The 25,011-nt window shown below is 42.0% G+C and overlaps 2 protein-coding genes across 2 annotated transcripts in view; both read left to right on the forward strand.

Annotated features, from left to right (window-relative positions):
- The first annotated feature begins 2,555 nt into the window (after positions 1–2,555).
- Positions 2,556–20,631, forward strand: spint1a (serine peptidase inhibitor, Kunitz type 1 a). Its single transcript, XM_084182220.1, has 11 exons — positions 2,556–2,661; positions 3,003–3,470; positions 5,823–5,980; positions 6,216–6,357; positions 16,788–16,958; positions 17,047–17,088; positions 17,405–17,533; positions 17,999–18,049; positions 18,209–18,379; positions 18,595–18,654; positions 18,978–20,631. Exons 2-11 carry the CDS (start codon positions 3,062–3,064, stop codon positions 19,163–19,165), a joined length of 1,521 nt encoding a protein of 506 aa, XP_084038346.1. The 5' UTR covers positions 2,556–2,661; positions 3,003–3,061; the 3' UTR covers positions 19,166–20,631.
- Positions 20,632–21,588: 957 nt separating this feature from the next.
- Positions 21,589–25,011, forward strand: part of LOC311145495 (pleckstrin homology domain-containing family G member 3-like) — an 88,117-nt gene continuing 84,694 nt past the window's right edge. The window contains exon 1 of the mRNA XM_084181748.1: positions 21,589–21,772. The gene's annotated coding sequence lies outside the window, so the exon portion shown is untranslated. The remainder of the gene's footprint in view (positions 21,773–25,011) is intronic.

Below are 25,011 nucleotides of genomic sequence, written 5' to 3' on the forward strand. Positions count from 1 at the left end.
CTCCTCCATGGGCTACAATCCGGTCTGCTGACCTCTTGAGGGCCCCACCCACACCGTCTGGTGCCCCCTTCCCATGATTAGCCTCAAAGAAATTCCACGTTATTTCTTTGAAGCCATACTTGTAGGGTTATATTAGTTATCAATATGTCATTTTATGGGGACATAAACAGTTGATAATTGTCCTTCAAATAAATCTAAACTTTCTAATAAGTCTCATCAGCTAAACTTCCAATGATCTAACCTGGAGGGCCCTGGCTCATGCTGATTTTCAGTTCTTCTTTCACTGGAATACCATAATATGAGGGTTTCACACAATCTTTGACAGCCATGAGTTTGCATGTATTAATGTTAAGACATAGAATCCTTTTGCAAAGCATCTTGTCTATCACATTGGGAATCTGACTAGCATTTTACAGAAAAAGTGTAGTATTGTCAGCCAGCTGGCCTATAATAATTTATTTACCAACTATGGAAATACCTTGTACAGGACTATTATTAATATAATTTGTAAGAAGTTAGGTGACTAATAAAAACAGATACAGTGAGATAGGACAACCTTGCCTAATTCCTATTTTTAACTCAAATCTAGGTGAGGTGTCATGTTTCAGTTTGATATAGCTGTTACCATTCATATAGACTCTTAATAGCCCTACAGAAAAAGTTCCCAAACTTCTTAATAAGGGAGTGGAAGAGGAACTGATGCTCTACTGTGTCAAATGCTTTATAAATATCTAAAAATTAATATAACATATGTCTAGTACTAGTCTGATATTGTTAGAGATATGTCTGTTTCTTATAAAGCCAGACAGTATTTCATCAATGATTGCGTCCAGGACTTATTTAATTGAGTTGACATCTGTTTTTCACTGTTTCGTAATGGCTTTGGTTATCAATCTAGCAAGAGGGCAATATTTTATTGATGTAGTAGTGTTCCGAGGGATCGAGTTTGTCATTCTGAGCATATACAATGTGTCTGCCTTTGTTCTGAGCATATGCAATGCCTCCGACTTAAAACAAATGTAAAACAAACAAAATTACTTCTTTACTTATTTTAGGTTTAAGGAAGTGTGTAGGTCGCATTCTTTATCGTAGTTATGTATATAAAGTTATGTATTTAGATCCGCCTGCTTGAGACAAATTCAGCGATTGCTTTGCCATGTCTGTGCTGTGAAGCAGTTGAGCTGGATAAATATTTTCCTAAGGACCCGCCCATTGACGGAACGTTGCAGGGAAGTGATACATGGATGTAATGATGCAGCCGACCACCAGAGGGAGGCAAATACAAGTTTATTCGACATAGGACGTTTACATGGTCCTTGGAAGGTCTGATGGATGGCTGTCTTCGGACTTATAAAACGGTAGGAAATCAATAAAAGAAGTCATTTAAAAATATACATATACTGTACATACGTAATTATAGTGCCTGATTTCGCGGACTGTCAGCTTAAGTGAATTCTCTTTGCAAGTAGTAAAGCTAATATCTTATAGTCATTATTAAGAAGATTATTGTACGCCAGTTATCAATGAGAAGCACGTATTTTTTAGGCTTAGGTATCAGAGTTATTCAACCCTTATTCATTGTAGGAGGGAGAACATTATTTTTAATACTCTCTAAAAAAGATCTCAAGTAGGAAGGGAGCTACTTGTTCAGAGAATACCATCAATACCTGGGGATTTATTTAAGCAATAAGGCCCGAGGGGGTGTGGTATATGGCTAATATACCCCGGCTAAGGGCTGTTCTTAATCACGACGCGACGCGGAGTCCCCGAGGTGCCCTATTGCTATTATAAATATGCTACCAATGTAATTAGAACAGTAAACAAGTAGTGTTGCATCATACCCATGGTATATTGTCTCATATACCAAGGCTTTCAGCCAATGAGCATCCAGGGCTCGAACAACCCAGTTTATAATGTTCTTTAGATGTTTGATAGACTCGATAATCTCTTCAACAATGATAAGTTCATCACACTGTTCAGGTTCTGTATAACTCATAGAATTAACATGATTCAGTGAGACAAAAAACATATCTGTGGATTCCTGAGAGTACTTAGAGCTATACAATTTCCTGTAAAAATTGCTACAATAGTTAACGATTCATTGCCCTACGGTCTGTGAGGGGAGTAGTAAAAGCATTTGTAGTAACACACTCACTATCAACACATTTCGATATAACCCAAAAATCTATTCTGGACTGTCTGGAACCTGTTTTATTACTCCAAGTGAATGATCTGTCAACCGGAAACTTCTCTCTCCATATATCAGTAAGATTTTCCATAAAAAGTATTAAACCCAAATTCTGATTCGTTGGCCTACCAGGTGGCCATCTATCAGTTAAATTATCTATAGTAATGTTAAAGTCCCCTCCTATCAATAATAATGAATTGGGAAATTGAGATAACCAATTAAATATACCTTTATCTACAGATTCAAGCAATTCATCATTCACATGTTTGATGAAGTGTTCTTCTACTCTTTGACACAACTCGAAATGGGAGCGGCAACGTGCGTTGCGCTTCCGGTCACCTCTTTGGGTAAATGGGAGTAGAATTTCACTTCCTGCATGTAACAGGTACCCGAAAGAGAGAGAGAGACACACCTGTGAATTGTAAAGAATTCGATCGTTTGTATAGAATCGACGACAGATACAGAATTTACAGGTGATACATTTGTGTTAATTCCTAGTGCTGTTTTTGAACAAATATGAATCTATAAACTTACAGAAGAATTGGATCTTGATTATGTATTTGTATGTTTTGACGTAATTCTTACCTTTGAAACCAGAGGAACAGAGAGACACTGCGATAGACAAAAGTCCTGAACGTTTGTATACAGTTGATTGGCGTGTGTGTATAGTATAAAGACAGGCTTCATGGTGTTTTGTATCTTATTTAGATCATGTTGCGAGTATTTTCATTTGAATGATAATTTATATTTAATCACAAGGCATTCCATGATATGTTATTTATTTGAAGTTGACTATATATCTCTCTGTTTTCAGATCATCTGTTGGATTATCCTATATTTGTGGGAAATAGTTTTCCTGGACTGTTTTGTAGAATGACTACTCTCCCAATTGGATTGTTATTGGGCGCTTCGGTGTGCTGTATTGTTTTCCTGGGTCGCGCGGAGGCCCAGCCATTCGAGGAACAGTGTTTGGACAATTTCGAAAAGGGCAGAGAAGATTTCGTTCTCGACACAGATGACTCGGTGAAAGACGGTGCGACTTTCATCTCTTCACGGAAGGATGAGAGCATTAAGGACTGTATACGCTCCTGCTGCAAAGATCCCAAGTGTAATGTCGCTTTCATGGAGAATGGGTCGGGTGACGGCATGGTCAAGTCATGCTTTCTCTTTGACTGTCTATACAAGCAGAAGTACGTCTGCCGATTTGTCAGGAAGAAGGGATTCCTGAACTACATCAGAGACTCGGTGTATGAAAGTGATCTGGCAACAAAAAATCTCCCAGGTAAAACAGGCAGACTGGTCCTCTGTAGCTCAGCTGGTAGAGCACGGCGCTTGTAACGCCAGAGTAGTGGGTTCGATCCCCGGGACCACCCATACGTATAAAATGTATGCACACATGACTGTAAGTCGCTTTGGATAAAAGCGTCTGCTAAATGGCTTATTATTATTATTATTATTATTATAGACTAGACTAAGACCAATATGTACCCTGAAAGGGCCTACCATTACGTTAAGGTCCAAGGACCTTAAATGTTATTTTCAGAGGCCCTGGCAACCAAAACAGCCAAATACTCCATCTAAACGTGAATCTATTATCGAATGTGATACAATTCAAGAAACATAAAGCCCTTTACTTTCATATCACATCATAATTTCACAAATGCAAATGCAGTAACATGGAAATATGGCGGTGTGGAAACATTAACCCTATAAAGGTGTGTAGGAATTTAACCTTTTTGAAAATGATTTATTGCTGGTATGAAAGATACTTTCCTTATGCTTCCAAAACCGTGCTGCAAGAGATACGTGTTAACATTTAGAGCAAGCATCAGGGCTCTTAACAAAACTCCCCCGGTCAGAAGATGCACTACATGGCCAAAAGTATGTGGTTATGGCTATTTAAGCCACACCTGTTGCTGACAGGTGTATGAAATTGATCACACAGCGACGCAATCTCCATAGACAAACATTGCCGGTAGAATGGCCAGTACTGAAGAGCTCAGTGACTTTCAACGTGGCACTGTCATAGGATGCCACCTTTCCAACAAGTCACTTTGTCAAATTTCTGCCCTGCTAGAGCTGCCCCGGTCAACTGTAAGTGCTGTTATTGTGAAGTGGAAACATCTAGGAGCAACAACGGCTCAGCCGGAAAGTGGTAGGCCACACAAGCTCACAGAACGGGACTGCTAAGCGTTGAAGCGTGTAGCGTGTAAAAATCGTCTTTCCTCGGTTGCAACACTCACTACTGAGTTCCAAACTGCCTCTGGAAGCAATGTCGGCACAATAACTGTTCACCGACAGCTTCATGAATTGAAATAGCCGCACACAAGCCTGAGATCCCCATGCGCAATGCTGGAGTGGTGTAAAGCTCGCCGCCATTGGACTCTGGAGCAGTGGAAATGCGTTCTCTGGAGTGATGAATCACGCTTCACCATCTGGCAGTACGACGCAATGGATTAATCTGGGTTTGGCGGATGCCAGGAGAACGCTACCTGCCCGAATGCATAGTGCCAACTAAAGTTTGGTGGAGGAGGAATAATAGTCTGGGGCTGTTTTTCATGGTTCGGGCTGGGCCCCTTACTTTCAGTGAAGGGAAATCTTAATGCTACAGCATACAAGGACATTCTAGACGATTCTGTGCTTCCAACTTTGTGGCAACAGTTTGGGGAAGGCCCTTTCCTGTTTCAGCATGACAATGCCCTCGTGCACAAAGCGAGGTCAATACAGAAATGGTTTGTCGAGATCGGTGTGGAAGAACTTGACTGGCCTGCACAGAGCCCTGACCTCAACCCCATCAAACACCTTTGGGATTAATTGGAACTGGGATACTCAAATTAGTGTGATATGTTACGTTTGGTATGGTCTTTGCAATTTGTAACATATTTTACAAATTGCAATTCATAACATATACGAAATGGATAATGGACATCCACAAATGAATACATACCATACGAAACGTAACATATCAAACTAATTGGAGTGTCCCGGATTTACATTTACTATGCTGTCTACCCCTGAGTCCAGGTTGAAGCAGGATACCCAGGAATCACTAGCACACATCACAAAATAGACACTCATCAAATTAACTAATTAAGTCTGCAATGAACTTCAGGTTGCCATTGAACTGCTTACTAAAGTAAAGTAACATGAACACACATACAATTGAGCTATATTGTTATGAGCAGAGAAAGCCACCCACTATCTCCAGAGGAGATGAAACCACCTGCTTAGAGAAGAGCATTACCCAGCATGTCCACACACGCCATGGCTTATTATAAGGCCCCTTGTCATAGTCTGAGGTTTCAGTTTTCACCTCATTGCTTTTTACAGAGGAGATTGGTATTGTACTGTGAGTCAAGTAATGGATTGCACTCAGACTTGAGTGAATATTGTATGTCAACAGGATGTAGTTAGCAATTGGGCATGAGTACCACCAAACTAATGGATTTGCTGACCCTCATGTTGTCATGTTATGTTGACACTCAAAACCCTTCAAATGCCACCAAAGTTCAGCCTAGTCAAACTTGAACCAGCCATATGAGCTATGTGTCTTTAACCTAACGGTTAAAGCTGCATGTATTTTCAGTCTGAATATGTTGTATTGAACGTGATGAAGGTTGTATTCAACTTCCAGGTGAAGAGGACCATCCTCCAGAGGCCAATGGAGGTCCGGACAGAGTGGTGCAGCCCCAGGAAAGTTTGACTCTGAACGGCAACGAGAGCAAGGACGACCACGAAATTGTCACGTACAAGTGGCACCTAGTGTCAGGGAACACCTCCGCTGTCATTGAGGTGGGCAATGATGACTGGGGCATCAGGGAGCACTGGTCGGGCTTTATTCGAATGTTTGGGGCGTTTACCTGATCATAGTTAATGGTGATTACTCTTTGACTGTGTAAAAGTACATGAGATGGATAGGTCACCATCGGAACACCAGAGGATGAGGATCACAATTAAAGCTTCTCCATTTCCAAAGTTCTCCCATACAAGAAAATATATTGATACATTTTATTTTCTTGTCTCCTAGAAAACGGCATTTAATGACCAGGTGATCGTGTCCAACCTGATGTCTGGGGTGTACAAGTTCCAGCTGACCGTCACAGACTCCAGCGGGCAGTCTGACCAAACCCAGATCACCGTCCTGGTGCTCACCCCTGAGCAGTCTGAGAGTGAGTACACTAAAGTATATGTGAAACACCTGCAAAGCACACCTAGCTACACAGCTTAACACAATTGTGTTGAGGGTGAAGGGAAATTCATGCTGTATTTATTGAATTTCAATGCACTTATATACAGTTAGTTGCCTGTGTATGAAATCAAACTGGCGTAGCAGTGCGGTCGTGTATTCTGTAGTGTGCTCGTGTAATTGTTTTTTTTGTCTTTTTCATATATATTTCTCAATCTCACTTTTCATCCTTCAACTAAATATACTTTCCTGCAACCCACCTCACCCAATGTGGAACAGATTCTATTATTTCTTATACCTTTTTATCTAGAACCGGCAGAAACTAGCCAGCTTGCTAGCTACTTGCTATTAGCCACCGTTAGCGGTTTTCACCATTGTCCGTGGCCTGCACTACCAGCCAGCTCTAGCCTGGACAATTATCGGCCAGTCTACACAGCGCGCTATCAACCCAGAACATATCGGATTTTCTGCCGGAATGACTGAATCACTGGACCTTTAACACTGGATCATCATCGCAACTAGCTAGCTGCAACCGAATGGCTGTTGTTGGCTAATCACCACTGTCCCGAAGCTAGCACCAGTTATCCTTGAGCTAGCCTCAAGCCTGGCCCATCTCCCGGCTATCTACCTCTCTGTCAACCGGACGGGACCTCCTAGTGTCGACACGGAGCCCCGCCGATCCATCACGACTGGTCTGCCGACGTAATCGCCTGATGTGGTTTCAACAGGCTTCCCATTGCGACGACCACGAAGATTCATCTGCTAGCCCCGGCCCGTTGGCACACGCAATCAACAGCCGTGCCTCCTGCTCGCCTGTGTCGTAGCAGCCATCGAACTGCAGCCATCGAACTGCTCCCGGACTCACCTGTTGCTGTTCGCTGGACCTTATGATCACTCAGCTACACAGCTGATGCCTGCTGGACTGTTCCTTTACACGGTACCCCATCCTGTTTATCTGTCCTGTTTAGCCTCAGCCCAAACTTTCGTCACCATTACCTGTGATTGCTTTATGCCTCTCCCATGTCAATATGCCTTGCCTATTGCTGTTTCGGTCAGTTCTTATTATACAATTTCACTGTAGAGCCCCCAGTCCCGCTCAACCTGCCTCAGATAGCTCCTTTGTCCCACCCCCCACACACGCGGAGACCGGCTCAATCGGTGCCTCCAGTGATTCTATCTCTTTCATCGTTACCCAACGCTTATGTTTACCTCCACTGTACTCCTATCCTTCCATATCCTTGTCTATACATAATGCCCAGTATCTATTCTACAACGCCCGGAAATCTGACCCTTTTATTCTCTGTACCCAACGCACTAGAAGACCAGTTCTTAAAGCCTTTAGCCGTATCCTTATTCTACTCCTCCTCTGTTCCTTTGGTGATGTAGAGGTTAACCCAGGCTCTGTAGCCCCCAGTATCACTCCTACTCCCCAGGCGCTATCATTTGTTGACTTCTGTAATCGTAAAAGCCTTGGTTCTTTGCATGTTAACATCAGAAGCCTCCTCCCTAAGTTTGAGTTATTCACTGCGTTAGCACACTCCGCCAACCCTGATGTTCGAGCAGTGTCTGAATCCTGGCTTAGGAAGGCCACCAGAAATGTCCATCCCCAACTACAACATTTTCCGTCTAGATAGAACTGCCAAAGGGGGTGGAGTTGCAATCTACTGTAGAGATAGCCTGCAGAGCTCTATCATACTATCCAGGTCTGTGCCCAAACAGTTTGAGCTCCTACTTCTAAAAATCCACTTTTCCAGAAATAAGTCTCTCACTGTTGCCGCTTGCTACAGACCACCCTCAGCCCACAGCTGTGCCCTGGACACCATATGTGAATTGATTGCCCCCCCCCCCACATCTATCCTCAGAGTTCGTACTGCTTGGTGACCTAAACTGAGATATGCTTAACACCCCGGCCATCCTACAATCTAAACTAGATGCCCTCAATCTCACACAAATTATCAAGGAACCTACCAGGTACAACCCTAAATCCGTAAACATGGGCACCCTCATAGATATCATCCTGACTAATTTACCCTCTAAATACACCTCCGATGTCTTCAACCAGGATCTCAGCGATCACTGCCTCATTGCCTGCGTCCGTAATGGGTCCGCGGTCAAACGACCACCCCTCATCACTGTCAAACGCTCACTAAAACACTTCAGCGAGCAGGCCTTTCTAATTGACCTGGCCCGGGTATCCTGGATGGATATTGACCTCATTCCGTCAGTAGAGGATGCCTGGTTGTTCTTTAAAAGTGCTTTCCTCTCCATCTTAAATAAGCATGCCCCATTCAAAAAATTCAGAACTATGAACAGATATAGCCCCTGACTTGACTGCCCTTGACCAGCACAAAAACATCCTGTGGCGTACTGCATTAGCATCGAACAGCCCCCGCGATATGCAACTTTTCAGGGAAGTCAGGAACAAATATACACAATCAGTTAGGAAAGCAAAGGCTAGCTTTTTCAAACAGAAATTTGCATCCTGTAGCACTAACTCCAAAACGTTTTGGGACACTGTAAACTCCATGGAGAATAAGAGCACCTCCTCCAAGCTGCCCACTGCACTGAGGCTAGGAAACACTGTCACCACCGATAAATCTATGATAATCGAGAATTTCAATAAGCATTTTGCTACGGCTGGCCATGCTTTCCACCTGGCTACCCTTACCCCGGCCACCAGCTCTGCACCCTCCGCTGCAACTTGCCCATGCCCCCCCCCCCGCTTCTCCTTCACCCAAATTCAGATAGCTGATGTTCTGAAAGAGCTGCAAAATCTGGACCCCTACAAATCAGCTAGGCTAGACAATCTGGACCCTTTCTTTCTAAAATTAGCAGCCGAAATTGTAGCAACCCCTGTTACTAGCCTGTTCAACCTCTCTTTCGTATCATCTGAGATTCCCAGAGATTGGAAAGCTGCCGTGGTCATCCCCCTCTTCCTCGACCTGGCCAAGGCTTTTGACTCTGTCAATCACCGCATTCATATTGGCAGACTAAATAGCCTTGGTTTCTCAAATGACTACCTCGCCTGGTTCACCAACTACTTCTCAGATAGAGTTCAATGTGTCAAATCGGAGGGCCTGTTGTCTGGACCTCTGGCAGTCTCTATGGGGGTGCCACAGGGTTCAATTCTCCGGCCGGCTCTATTCTCTATGTATATCAATGATGTAGCTCTTGCTGCTGGTGACTCAGATCCACCTCTACGCAGACGACACCATTTTGTATACATCTGGCCCTTCATTGGACACTGTGTTAACAAACCTCCAAACAAGCTTCAATGCCACACAGCACTCCTTCTGTAGCCTCCAACTGCTCTTAAACGCTAGTAAAATTAAATGCATGCTCTTCAATCGAACGCTGCTTGCACCCACCCGCCCGACTAGAATCACTACTCTCGGCGGGTCTGACTTAGAATATGTGGACAACTACAAATACCTAGGTGTCTGGTTAGACCGTAAACTCTCCTTCCAGACTCACATTAAGCATCTCCAATCCAAAGTTAAATCTAGAATCGGCTTCCTATTTCGCAACAAAGCCTCCTTCACTCATGCTGCCAAACATGCCCTCGTAAAACTGACTTCGGCGATGTCATTTACAAAATAGCCTCCAACACTCTACTCAGCAAATTGGATGTAGTCTATCACAGTGCCATCCGTTTTGTCACCAAAGGCCCATATACTACCCACCATTGTGACCTGTACGCTCTTGTTGGCTGGCCCTCACTACATATTCGTCGCCAATCCCACTGGCACCAGGTCATCTATAAATCTCTGCTAGGCAAATCCCTGCCTTATCTTAGCTCATTGGTCACCATAGCAAAACCCACCCGTAGTATGCGCTCCAGCAGGTATATCTCACTGGTCATCCCCAAAGCCAACACCTCCTTTGGCTGCCATTCCTTCCAGTTCTCTGCTGCTAATGACTGGAACGAACTGCAAAAATCTCTGAAGCTGGAGACTCTCATCTCCCTCACTAACTTTAAGCATCAGTTGTCAGAGCAGCTTACCAATCACTGCACCTGTACACAGCCCATTCTGTAATTAGCCCACCCAACTACAGTGGGGGAAAAAAAGTATTTAGTCAGCCACCAATTGTGCAAGTTCTCCCACTTAAAAAGATGAGAGGCCATAGGTACACGTCAACTATGACAGACAAAATGAAAAAAAAAATCTCCAGAAAATCACATTGTAGGATTTTTTATGAATTTATTTGCAAATTATGGTGGAAAATAAGTATTTGGTCAATAACAAAAGTTTCTCAATACTTTGTTATATACCCTTTGTTGGCAATGACACAGGTCAAACGTTTTCTGTAAGTCTTCACAAGGTTTTCACACACTGTTGCTGGTATTTTGGCCCATTCCTCCATGCAGATCTCCTCTAGAGCAGTGATGTTTTGGGGCTGTCGCTGGGCAACACAGACTTTCAACTCCCTTCAAAGATTTTCTATGGGGTTGAGATCTGGAGACTGGCTAGGCCACTCCAGGACCTTGAAATGCTTCTTACGAAGCCACTCCTTCGTTGCCCGGGCGGTGTGTTTGGGATCATTGTCATGCTGAAAGACCCAGCCAGGTTTCATCTTCAATGCCCTTGCTGATGGAAGGAGGTTTTCACTCAAAATCTCACGATACATGGCCCCATTCATTCTTTCCTTTACATGGATCAGTCGTCCTGGTCCCTTTGCAGAAAAACAGCCCCAAAGCATGATGTTTCCACCCCCATGCTTCACAGTAGGTATGGTGTTCTTTGGATGCAACTCAGCATTCTTTGTCCTCCAAACACGAGGAGTTGAGTTTTTACCAAAAAGTTCTATTTTGGTTTCATCTGACCATATGACATTCTCCCAATCCTCTTCTGGATCATCCAAATGCACTCTAGCAAACTTCAGACGGGCCTGGACATGTACTGGCTTAAGCAGGGGGACACGTCTGGCACTGCAGGATTTGAGTCCCTGGCGGCGTAGTGTGTTACTGATGGTAGGCTTTGTTACTTTGGTCCCAGCTCTCTGCAGGTCATTCACTAGGTCCCCTGTGTGGTTCTGGGATTTTTGCTCACCGTTCTTGTGATCATTTTGACCCCACGGGGTGAGATATTGCGTGGAGCCCCAGATCGAGGGAGATTATCAGTGGTCTTGTATGTCTTCCATTTCCTAATAATTGCTCCCACAGTTGATTTCTTCAAACCAAGCTGCTTACCTATTGCAGATTCAGTCTTCCCAGCCTGGTGCAGGTCTACAATTTTGTTTCTAGTGTCCTTTGACAGCTCTTTGGTCTTGGCCATAGTGGAGTTTGGAGTGTGACTGTTTGAGGTTGTGGACAGGTGTCTTTTATACTGATAACAAGTTCAAACAGGTGCCATTAATACAGGTAATGAGTGGAGGACAGAGGAGCCTCTTAAATAAGAAGTTACAGGTCTGTGAGAGCCAGAAATCTTGCTTGTTTGTAGGTGACCAAATACTTATTTTCCACCATAATTTGCAAATAAATTCATAAAAAATCCTACAATGTGATTTTCTGGATTTCTTTTCCTCAATTTGTCTGTCATAGTTGACGTGTACCTATGATGAAAATTCCAGGCCTCTCATCTTTTTAAGTGGGAGAACTTGCACAATTGGTGGCTGACTTTTTTCCCCCACTGTACCTCATCCCCATATTGTTATTTATTTTGCTCATTTGCACCCCAGTATCTCTATTTGCACATCATCTTCTGCACATCTATCACTCCAGTGTTAATACGAAATTGTAACTATTTTGCACTATGGCCTATTTATACCCTTACCTCCATAACTTACTACATTTGCTCACACTGTATATAGATTTTCTACTGTGTTTTTGACTGTACGTTTTGTTTATCCCATATGTAACTATGTTGTTGTTTTTATCGCACTGCTTTGCTTTATCTTGGCCAGGTCGCAGGTGTAAATGAGAACTTGTTCTCAACTGGCCTACCTGGTTAAATAAAGGTGAAAATAAAATAAATACATTTGAAGTGGCCTACATCAGAGAGATCTGTCATGTGTTTGGAGTAGGGACACTGTGGACATACTATGATAAACTTTGTCCTTGAGGTGAGAAGGACTGATGCCCTTCTGACCTTATTGGCCACTGAACACATAATGCAAGTGAATGCAAGGTTAGGAATATAATCACTTTTAACTGTTTTCCTTCTAAAATGAGGGAACTGTCTCTGCAGTTTGAATTTTGATGTGAAGAAGAAATACCCCATTACAAGTATACACTGACCAAACATAAGGAACTCTTTCCATGACATAGACTGACCAGGTGACTCCAGGTGAACGCTATGATCCCTTATTGATGTCACTTGTTAAATCCACTTCAATCAGTGTAGATGAAGGGGAGGAGACAGGTTAAAGAATAATTTTTAACCCTGGAGTCAATTGAGACATGAATTGTGTACAGTGGCTTGCGAAAGTATTCACCCCCCTTGGCATTTTTCCTATTTTGTTGCCTTACAACCTGGAATTAAAATTGATTTTTTGGGGGTTAGTATAATTTGATTTACACAACATGCCTACCACTTTGAAGATGCAAAATCTTTTTTATTGTGAAACAAACAAGAAATAAGACAAAAAAAACAGAACTTGAGTGTGCATAACTATAACTATTCTAACTATGTACTCCTGAGTGGCGCAGTGGTCTAAGGCACTGCATCGCAGTGCTAACTGTGCCACTAGAGATCCTGGTTCAAATCCAGGCTCTGTCGCCGCCGGCCGCGACCGGGAGACTCATGGGCGGCGCACAATTGGCCCAGCGTCGTCCAGGGTAGGGGAGGGAATGGCCGGCAGGGATGTAGCTCAGTTGAATTGGTTGTGGGTTCAATTCCCACGGGGGGCCAGTATAAAAAAAAAAATGTATTCACTAACTGTAAGTCGCTCTGGATAAGAGCGTCTGCTAAATGACTAAAATGTAAATGTAATGTATTCACCCCCCCCCCCCCCCCAAAGTCAATACTTTGTAGAGCCGCCTTTTGCATCAATTACGGCTGCAAGTCTCTTGGGGTATGTCTCTATAAGCTTGGCACATCTAACCACTGGGATTTTTTCCCCATTCTTCAAGGTAAAACTGCTCCAGCTCCTTCAAGTTGGATGGGTTCCGCTGGTGTACAATCTTTAAGTCATACCACAGATTCTCAATTGGATTGAGGTCTGGGCTTTGACTAGGCCATTCCAAGACATTAAAATGTTTCCCCTTAAACCACTCGAGTGTTGCTTTAGCAGTAGGCTTAGGGTCATTGTCCTGCTGGAAGGTGAACCTCCGTCCCAGTCTCAAATCTCTGGAAGACTGAAACAGGTTTCCCTCAAGAATTTCCCTGTATTTAGCGCCATCCATCATTCCTTCAATTCTGACCAGTTTCCCAGTCCCTGCCGATGGAAAAACATCCCCACAGCATGATGCTGCCACCACCATGCTTCACTGTGGGGATGGTGTTCTTGGGGTGATGAGAGGTGTTGTGTTTGCACAAGACATAGCGTTTTCCTTGATTGACAAAAAGCTCAATTTTAGTCTAATTTGACCAGAGTACCTTCTTCCATATGTTTGTGGAGTCTCCCACATGCCTTTTGGCGAACACCAAACGTGTTTGCTTATTTTTTTTCTTTAAGCAATGGCTTTTTTCTGGCCACTCTTCCGTAAAGCCCAGCTCTGTGGAGTGTACGGCTTAAAGTGGTCCTATGGACAGATACTCCAATCTCCGCTGTGGAGCTTTGCAGCTCCTTCAGGGTTGTCTTTGGTCTCTTTGTTGCCTCTGATTAATTCCCTCCTTGCCTGGTCCGTGAGATTTGGTGGGCGGCCTTCTCTTGGCAGGTTTGTTGTGGTGCCATTATTCTTTCCATTTTTTAATAATGGATTTAATGGTGCTCCGTGGGATGTTCAAAGTTTCTGATATTTTTTTTAACCCAACCCTGATCTGTACTTCTCCACAACTTTGTCCCTGACTTGTTTGGAGAGCTCCTTGGTCTTCATGGTGTCGCTTCCTTGGTGGTGCCCCTTGCTTAGTGGTGTTGCAGACTCTGGGGCCTTTCAGAACAGGTGTGTGTGTGTGTATATGTAATATATATATATACTGAGATCATGTGACACTTAGATTGCACACAGGTGGACTTTATTTAACTAATTATGTGACTTCTGAAGGTAATTGGTTGCACCAGATCTTATTTAGGGGCTTCATAGCAAAGGGTGTGAATACATATGCACGCACCACTTTACCGTTATTTTTTTATTTTTATTTTTTTAAACAAGTTATTTTCTTCATTTCACTTCACCAATTTGGACTATTTTGTGTATGTCCATTACATGAAATCCAAATAAAAATCCATTTAAATTACAGGTTGTAATGCATCAAAATAGGAAAAACGGCAAGGAGGATGAATACTTTTGCAAGGCACTGTATGTGTGCCATTCAGAGGGTGAATGGGTAAGATCATATTTAAGTGCCTTTGAACAGGGTATGGTAGTAGGTGCCAGGCGCACCGGTTTGAGTGTGTCAAGAATTGCAATGCTGCTGGGTTTTTCATGCACAACAGTTTCCCGTGTATATCAAGAATGGTCCACCACCCAAAGGACATCCAGCCAACTTTACACAACTGTGGGAGTCAACATCCCTGTGGAATACTTTCGACACCTTGTAGAGTCCATGCACCAACGATGAAAATACTCTGTCAAAAAGACCTGTCCAGGCAAGCTCCTCTGATTCCCGTAGAACTAAATCCAGATTTACAGATTTAAGAAAGCACATTCATAAGTAGATTTGTCTCGGCTTAGACATCTATATGTGGGCTCAATCGCCACTGACAACAGCTTATTATTGTTATTTTCCGAGTACCTGTTTACTCCATGGCTGTGAGTTTGACTGAAAAAACGATATGTCCTTCATGAATGACAGTATTGGGTCATAACAGGATTATCATACTGACTTATACTTGGTAGATCAACAGTGCTGTCTGGCTGTTCATTATAGGTTAACAGGGAATACTTAGGAATCAGACAATGGAGGGGTTTTCTCTGCCATGCCCAGTTACATGAGTGTGTATGGAATGGATAGACACTTTTCCTGGAATGTTAGCAGAAACAGGAAGTCAGGAAAGCTGTGGTGATTTCCCTTCCTCCCACTCTCCTCCTTCTTTCCTTCCCACCTGGCCCACCCCCTTGAAACCTGTCTGTCTGGTTTGAGCTTGGGTTTCACAAACTAAACACAGACTCTTGATACTCAAACACTTTGAAATTATTTCTGAGTCAGTTATACAATTTGGAGCATGTTGGTCCCTCACAGTCTTAGCAGAGCGAGCAGAGACTGTTAACCATTCATTGATCCAGTTACCCATTAACTAGTCTCTACTCTGAATGGTGTTAGGAATGTTCCTCTGTGGAAAGGCCAATGCATAGTGCCCCTGATGTGAGCCACACAACACATGTACACCTAAATGGCTGCATGCCTTAATACTGGATGAATTACAATTAACAATGCTAAAATAATCACAATTAAAGATACCCTGACAACATTAACCCCAACCTCTCAGCAAAATATGTGTACTGTCAATGGCTATTAGAGTTTACCATTGACTGTGGTACACACATGGTTCTGTACCTGTAATGTTATTCTTAATGCCTCAATTAACGCCTTCATTTTGCAATGACAGAATGGCTATGTAATGTAATGACTCATACAAAATGTTTTTTTTAAGTATGCAGGTTAGTTGTCCTGATGCTTCAACTAGCTTGTCGTGAGGCGTACAGCTTGGCGTTGCACAAGCGAAACCACTTCCTCTCTCGTGTTATATCAGTCATGTCTGCTTTCTTTGGGTTTACCACGTGTCTGTTCACAAGCCAGACCATCCAAATGTATTTTCAGTGGGTGAAGTACGCCTGGTTTTAGGGACAGTTACCTAGCCTTTTTTTATTTGACCCCATCAAGGTCAAATAAAAAATCAAATCAAATGAAATTGTATTTGTGACATGCTTGGTAAACAACAGGTGTAGACTAACAGTGAAATGCTTACCTACGGGTCCTTCTCCAACAATGCAGAGTTAAAGATGAAGATCAAATAAATAAAATACTGACTTGCTCTCTAATATTCAACACGGTTTTTTAAGACGTTTATTTGAAGGTATGTTTATAAACTGTTATGTTTATAAGAATGTAATAATCATTTTAAGCCTTGCACGTGAAGTAATGAGTTGTTTGAAGCTATGATTACGTAAGAAGCAGTTTATAAGCACTGTAATAAGCAGTTTATAAGCAACTTTTTGCCCCAAAAAGTGTTACACATGATTCTGTCTGGAATTCCACCACTGAACCACAACATAAAATTACATTCACATGACATTTGTGTGTATTGTTTTATTACATAATGTTATATCTAATCATCAGTGTCCCCGCTCTCTGATACTTCGTCCTTTAGATCACTGCATGGTCCCCAAGAAGGTGGGTCCCTGTCGCGGATCCTTCCCCCGCTGGCACTACAATGCTGCCTCAGAGAGGTGTGAGGAGTTCTTGTTCGGGGGCTGCAGAGAGAACCTCAACAACTACCTCTCCCTCCAGGAGTGTACCAACGCCTGTGATGGTGTGTCAGGTACTGTACAGATCCCGCTTGCATCTTATAACAGTTTGTGGAGAAGATTGGTTGGTTGGTTGGTTGATTGGTGTTTCCTTTCTTGTAGTTATTCACAGAGGTAGAACTGGACCACTTCCAGCCCCTAGAGGTAAGACTAACTTAAATGTCATTGATTATCCTCAGGTGTAGGCCTATGGAAAATAGCTGTACTTGTAAGCTCCAGCTTTTTGGCAATGCCTCCCCCAGTCATTGACATACGGCAAATACATTTATATTTGAACTATCTGTTGACTGATACATATCCATTGAGAATGATCAGTTACCTGTATTACTTGTGCACCCTATATAAGGTGAATCTACAGGTTAAAAGTAACTTTTACCTCACCTCTTCTGCTCACCTGTGTGTTGTTGTGTTTAGAGGTGTGTGAGGTCCCCAGTTCACCTGTGTGTGGTGTTGTGTTTAGAGGTGTGTGGAGTACCCTGTGGGTCAGGCCAGTTCACCTGCACCAATGGCTGCTGCCTTGACCAAGGCCTGGAGTGTGACAAGGAGCAGCAGTGCAGCGACGGCTCAGACGAGGAGAACTGCGAGGACTGTGAGTACAGGCTATGCAAACCAACCCTAATTTACATACAACACTGCACTGGCCTTACCTTACCACTGACCTTACATTACCAGTGTAGTCATGAAGTGATGCTATTGGATACTATTGGGGTGCTCAATGTTTGTTGACATGTGAAGTTGCTTAAAGGGAAACTTCGATATTTTGGCAATGAAGCCCTTTATCTACTTTCCCAGAGTCAGATTAACTTGTGGATACCATTCTCTGCATGCATTTTGAAGGAAGCCGCTAACTAGCGTTAGCACAATTGGTAACTAGCTTTAGTGCTAACGCTAGTTAGCATTGGCTCACGAAACTACCTCTAACATCCTTCATACTGGATGCATATACATAAAAATGGTATCAATGAGTTAATCTGACTCTGGGGATGTAGATAAAGAGCTTCATTGCCAAAATCCAGAAGTATCCCTGTAACTCTTGCTTTCTTCCTTTCATCAGTGAACGACAACTTCCAGATTCTACTACAAATTCCTGTGGATGAACAGAAAGGTTATTTGAGTTTTACTGTTTTGAGACATGTTCACAATAACAGGATCAATCTAGGATTTTTTTTGTTGTTGAGTTAACTTAGTCACCTATGGTGCCTAGCCCTACTCTGGCTCTCCTTACGAACACTGATCTCTCTCACACATATTCTTTCAACCACAGTTCGCTGCACGGAGCACCCCAAAACAGGAAACTGTCGGGACAGTTTTACTAAGTGGTACTACAACCCTGTCTACCAGAAGTGCTTCCGTTTCAATTATGGCGGCTGCTACGGGAATGAGAACAGATTTGACACTGAGGATGCTTGTATGAGGACCTGCAAACTGGTAACAGGTAGGTTTGCATGCTTTAGCCATTACAACACATTCAACTGATTTCAAAATTGTTGCACTGTTATATTACCCTTTGAGAGCATAATAATGCAAACTGAAGTGAATGTTACAGAGCTACAGTATGTTCCTATTTCAGCGCCACTACATTGTGTGTATCAACAATACTGTAGCTGTGTGTAACAACTAACTTGTCTCTTATCCTTACCACGTTTTCAGAAAAGGACGTCTTTGAAAGAACGGACAGATATGAATACCAGGACACTGAAGGACATATAGGTAATTGGCTCTTCTTTATTCTGTAAGATGGAGCCTTTTGTCCCTCAGAACTCCATGGAAAATACATTGTGACAATACTCCTTTTTAAAACCAAATATTCCCCCACATCAAGTTTAAGGGCCCTGGGGGTCAAAGCTGGTCACAAAGATCTTGTGATGATGAAGCTGTGTGTTTCCCTGCACATTCTACTCACTTCATTCAAACACTGTGAATGTTGCACATGATTGATTCTGTCTGGCGTCCAGTTTTTGCACATGCAGGCTCCTTTCATATAGTTATTGACTTACTGGTGTGTGTGTGTCTTCATGCCCATCCTCCCTCAGGCATCAAAGTGATAGCCGCACTGCTTGGCCTGGCCATCATAATACTGCTGGTAGTTCTGTGTTACTGCTTCATGAAGGGCAAGAAGGAGCAGACTCGGAGCCAGCGGGTTCCCGTCAACGGCTCCCAGGTATACACCAGGGAGGACACTGAGCGCCTGGTCTACAACACCACCACCAAGCCCATCTGACCCCTAACCTCTGACCCCGCAAGCTGCCTAGGTGCAAACCATCATCGTTGCATGAACTCGGATCAATACATGCATATTTTTATTTTATTTTATGTTAACCTTGGAGGATTTTTGTGTAGCACTATGGTCTGTTTTATTTTCCCCAAATACAGGCCTGTTTGTTTGATAAAAGCTTTACCTTGTTTGTAATGTAGGCCTAAGAGTTTTTATTAGAGTTTGACTCCACTCAGGAAAGCAAAAGTGGCAGCAATTCTTCAAAATGTTTGCCTTTTTGTCTTTCTTGCAGGAGCCTGTCAGAATTCAGATTGTTGGTCAGCAATTCTGCACTCAGGGTAAAACGGTCCTACGATTAAATCCACAAATCTGACTTCATGTAAACTGTTGGAATAATGGGAGCTGAAAACCTCCCAGTATTGATTTGTTATTCTTATCCTGTTTTATCATATTTGAGGCATTTAAAAAATATATATATGTGTTGCTGGAAATATATTGTACATTATTGACACATTTTGTCTTAACTGGTAGAAGTTAGAGCAAGTTATTTTACTTTTATAGTTTTATTTTCTGATTTATTAAAACTGGTATTTCAGAAGGAAACGGAAGAGGGGAAAATAAAGTGAGTTTGTGCCTGTGGAAAATATACTCTTTATATACTCTACTTTTTTATTAACACCTTTGTATATAGTTTTATCTCTTTTACCATTAGCTCTCAAATCCTAAATAAAATTATGCTGTTCCCAGAATGTTGTTTGTTCGATGATAAGAGGGATGCAAATCTGAACCTGCAGCTTTTTAAGCACATTATTGGTATCACATAATGGGAATGTTCATTGTTTAACACTTGCTTTTACAGTGTCATTTCACGGGTTTCATCATCTGAGGTTAACATTCATTAAATTGATGCTGTGTCTACACACTCAAATGTTTGTAATGAACGCTAACAACCAGGAAAACATTTCTAAATCAATCAGAAACAGTTAAACTAGTTTTGTGTCATAAAAGGTACTATACAATAGGCTTTTAGTGACAGTAGACTCGCAGGTATGCTTACAATTCAATCAATTTTAATCCTACTTTGTACACAATAAAATGTGAAGAAATCCAAGGGGGTGAATACTTATGATACCCACTTTATACCCTCCCTTTGCAACCCTTTGCGCAGGGCTCGCCAACCCTGTTCCTGGATATCTATCGTCCTGTAGGTTTTCGTTTCAACCCTAATCTAGCACACCTGATTCTAATAATTAGCTGGTTGAAAAGCTGAATCAGGTAAATTACAACTGGGGTTGGAGCAAAAGCCTACAGGAGGGTAGCTCTCCAGGAACAGGGTTGGAGAGCCCTGCATTACAGCATAATGTTATTCCCATGCATTACCCAACCATTACCAGCAGATGGAAATATTGACTTTACATTGACTCTACTGCATAGCCACAATGAAATAAAATGACTCTTTGACACTTCACTGCAAAACATAGACTTCTGATATTGCACTATTTCCCCCAGAATTATCCATGTAATATAGTCCCTGCTGACAAGATGTCCATTTTAGGACAGGCCATCCTCAGTCATCACCATGAAGGTTAGCTCAGCAGCAGCCTCTGTGATGTTAATCAATGGAAGAAACTCTGACAGGTGAGGTGACTGCCATTGATAGTAAAATGGGACTTCTGAGGGGAATACAGAGCATTGTAGTCTACCTTTACTACTAGCCACAAGTGAACAGTTCCTTCAATTAATTCACTCCAGTTATCTGTCTGCCATTCTTTGTAGGTACCTTTTGACAGTATAGGGACTGGAGACCATCATCAATAGACCATAAGACTTTGTGATGGTGTGTGATAGTGGTTTATAAACTTGTCATGTTGGCTGACTGGGCCCTCAGGAGTAATCCACACAATTGACTGAGAGGAAGAAAGATTTTGAATTTACTCTAAAGTTTGTCAGTTTACAATGGGCTGATAAGGGCCAAGTTTAAATATTTGCTTGTGTTTATGTAAATAAAGGGAGTTGGCAGAAACTTGAATTTGGGACATTTTTCAAGATGCCCATACACACTGATGACCTTTATTTCAATAAAGAAAAAAATCAAGGATATTATTCACTCACTCTTTGGGGCAAATAAAGACAGTATTTGAGGCAGTGTACACGGCAGTATAAACCAGACAGGCAGCCCAATTCTGATATTTTTTCCACTTATTGGTCTAATCACATCAGATCTTTTCACATCGGATATTTTTTTAGAGCTGATCTGATTGGTCAAAAGACCGATTAGTGGAAAAAATATCAGAATTGGGCTGCCTGTCTCAACGCAGCCTTTAATTTGACACTTTGAGGCAGCAAATTCTACCACTCTCGGTTAGAGAGCGTGCTCTGGAAGTAGGCGGTCTTTGACCGTCGGTCGCTGTACTTTGCTATGTGTTCGGCTCAGCTTTAGAGTCAGTAGAGGACAACTGGGCTGTGCAAAGGAATTCTGTGTTTTTGACTATGTGAATTAATCTATGGAGAACTAAGGACTTCAAAAAGTAAAACTGAAATTATAGTCTACAGAAAAACTAGACCCACACTTTCGGAAGTTCAGCGGCAGATGACTACACACTCAAACATTTGGTAAGTGTTTATAATTAACTCTAATAACCGGGGAAACATTCGTGAATCAGAAACGGTTCGACTCTCGAATTTCCTTATGATGAAAAGCCTACACAGCATAAAGCGCATGCATGGTCGATACAACACAGCTTTTCGTATAGAGTTCATGCCGCGTTTTTGTTGTTGTGCCCATCAATTTATTCAATCAAAGCCGCAATTGATGTGGTAAATCTCTGCGTCTCGAGACGTTCCTCACTGCTCTGAAACTCCATCAAACTATGCACACACAACCTACCACAACACACTTGAAATGATATGCCAACCTGTTTTGACAGGATGAGGTAAAAGAGCTATGTTGTATTCTTTAGGCAATAAAAAGCACACAGCTCTTGCACCATACTATTGAAATGACAACCACCTATAGGTATACTATTAGGCTTTTTATTTATTTTAACATGTTCAAATTAGGGCTCCTTTCCATGACATGACAGTGTCAAATGCCATTAATCTCCCCTAATTCAACAGGGTAGCCTACTGTATTGCTAGGTAGGTGGACTTGCAAGTGCAGAACTAAACAAGATTTTGTAAAATTCCATGTGGATAAAATTGCGGTGTATGCTATCTGGGATCCTTGAGACATCCCTACCTTATTGAAGTTGAAATGTGTAAGGGATATGGTTAGGATTTAGGGTAGGGATGTCCTAAGGATTCTGGATTGCACTGACCATTAAATTACCTATAATCTAAAACCGTCATATCGGTCTTTAACTCACTGAGTCAGGCTAAAAGCTTAGTTCCCTGCCAAGGGTAAGTTTCAGTACTGATAAGTTATGTTTGTAAAAAAAAAAAGAAAAGAGAACATTCTCTGACTGAACTTTGATCAGCTGCAGAGATCCCCTTTCCTGGTAGGCACCTGTGAGACTAAATATGGCATATAAACTAGATTGATATTTTGAGACTTAAAGTGGCAATATGTAACTTTTTGGGCGACTCGACCAAATTGACATAGTTGAATGTAAGTTATAGATCTGTCATTCTACTTGAAAGCAAGTCTAAGAAGCTGGAGATCTATGTGCACTATTTCTATGCTTTCCATTCTTAAGTTTTGTTTTTGAGTGTTTTACACTCGGTTTTGTCCACCAGCTGAAAGAACAATTATATTAGGTTATGGAAAATATACACTGAACAAAAATATAAACTCAACATGTAAAGTGTTGGTCCCATGTTTCATGAGCTGAAATAACAGAACACAGAATCCATACGCACAAAGCGTATTTCTCTTCTTTTTTTTTTCTTTTTTTTTACATTTGTTTACATTCCTGTTAGTGAGCATTTCTCCTTTGCCAAGATAATCCATCCACCTGACAGGTGTGGCATATCAAGAAGCTGATTAAACAGCATGATCATTACACAGGTTCACCTTGTGCTGGGGACAATAAAAGGCCACTCTAAAATGTGCAGTTTTGTCACACAACACAATGCCACAGATGTCTCAAGTTTTTGTCACAAACTGAAATTAAGCGACCTATTAGTTTTAGCAACCAGGAAATGGCGGCGCAATTACAGCATAGTGCAACTTTGAGAGGAGTCTGAAATATTTCTACTATTTATGGGTTGGTTTGTTGTTTACAACAAAACTGACGCGTGTAACTATGGGGCAAAACAGACTGGGTTGACATAGAAATGTACATGTCAATAATCTATTTAATCTCCAAATGTTTACTGAAAACATTAATACATTTGCACAATAAGTACTTGTCTCATACAGTGCATTCGGAAAGTATTTAGACCCCTTCCCTTTCCACATTGTTACAGCCTAATTCTAATATATATATATATATATATTTTTTTTTTTACATCAATCCCCATTATGACAAAGTAATACTTTTTTTTTTTTGCAAGTATGTGTGTGTATATATACCTTATTTACATAAGTATTCAGACCCTTTGCACAGGTGCATCCTGTTTCCATTGATGATTCTTGATGTTTCTACAACTTGATTGGAGTCCACCTGTGGTAAAGTCAATTGATTGGACATGATTTGGAAAGGCACACACCTGTCTATATAAGATCCCATAGTTGACAGTATGTCTTGTTTTGTATGCTTTGTACAAAATAATAAAATGCAGGACGACAGGATCTTTATAAACGTAGCTCTTTATTAACTAGCTATAACTGGCATGTTCATGTGTCTCCGGCCATTATCATCTTTAGAATGACCTTACCACCTGGGTGGTCTTAACCAATCATAGCACAGTATGATATGACAGTAGAATGCATCCAATTACAATTCAGTATGCTGACACATATGAATATTACATCCCCCTTCTTTAAAAAAAAAGAAAAAATAGTTTGAACTCGAGGTAAGTAACCATTTAAACTGCATCAACATAACAGACTGAAACAATGATTCAGCATATTGTTACTTTTAGAACAAATATTTCTCAGCAACTCAGTTTTTCACTGTAGCAATGACATCTCAACATTTCAAACAAATACAATACAAAAGCATTTCAAGTTAACTTTCACAGTCCAGAACTCTTTTAGGGCAGCGATCCGCCTACACCCTTTGACATTTCACAGGTCTAGGACAGCTCTAGGCTTGACCTCTCTTCCTGACCTTGTGTGATATGAAGCTGAGTATGCTTCTGTGTCAGTCAACAGTTCTTGTGGTGTTGCAGGTAAGTATGGTGTATGTTGTGTTGGGTCTGTGTTTAGTCCATCCCATTCTCTTTCAGGGGAAAAGTTCATCTCGTCAGTGTGTTGTTCTTTTGTGTTCAGTAGGTGACGACGATTGCGGCGGTACACCGCTCCTTCTGCGGTGCGAACGTGATATGAACGTTCAGTGTCAGCTGGTTGGATGACGACTGCTGGCTTCCAGTAGCCATGCTCCTGGATTCTAACTGACTCTCCGTCGTTCAGTGGTGGCAGTGGTCTGGCTGACCTGTCGTAGTATCGCTTTTGCTGTTGTTGTCTCTGTGCACGTTTTGCATGCATTTCCTTGTAGCTGACGACCTCAGGTTGCAGCTGCTGGTTGGTGCTGGGAAGGATTGAGCGAAGTCTGCGGCTCATCAACAGCTGGGCTGGTGATTTGAAGTTGTCAACTAGAGTGTTGCAGTATTCAAGGAGACTGAGGTAGGGGTCTCTCTTGTCTGCTTTTGCTTTGTTCATGAGTGATTTAGCAATCTGCACAGACTTTTCAGCAAGGCCATTACTTTGAGGGTAATGTGGGCTTGTTGTGACGTGTGTGAACTCCCAT

The sequence above is a fragment of the Coregonus lavaretus genome (genome assembly GCF_964263955.1).
Source record: "Coregonus lavaretus genome assembly, chromosome: 18".
NCBI lineage: Eukaryota > Metazoa > Chordata > Actinopteri > Salmoniformes > Salmonidae > Coregonus > Coregonus lavaretus.

Coding starts and splice junctions, on each gene's coding strand:
- spint1a (XM_084182220.1), top strand. CDS start 3,062: ATGACTACTCTCCCAATTGGATTGTTATTGGGCGCTTCGGTGTGCTGT. Junction 3,471..5,822: donor GGCAACAAAAAATCTCCCAG/GTAAAACAGGCA, acceptor TTCAACTTCCAG/GTGAAGAGGACCATCCTCCA. Junction 17,534..17,998: donor CGAGGAGAACTGCGAGGACT/GTGAGTACAGGC, acceptor TCCTTTCATCAG/TGAACGACAACTTCCAGATT.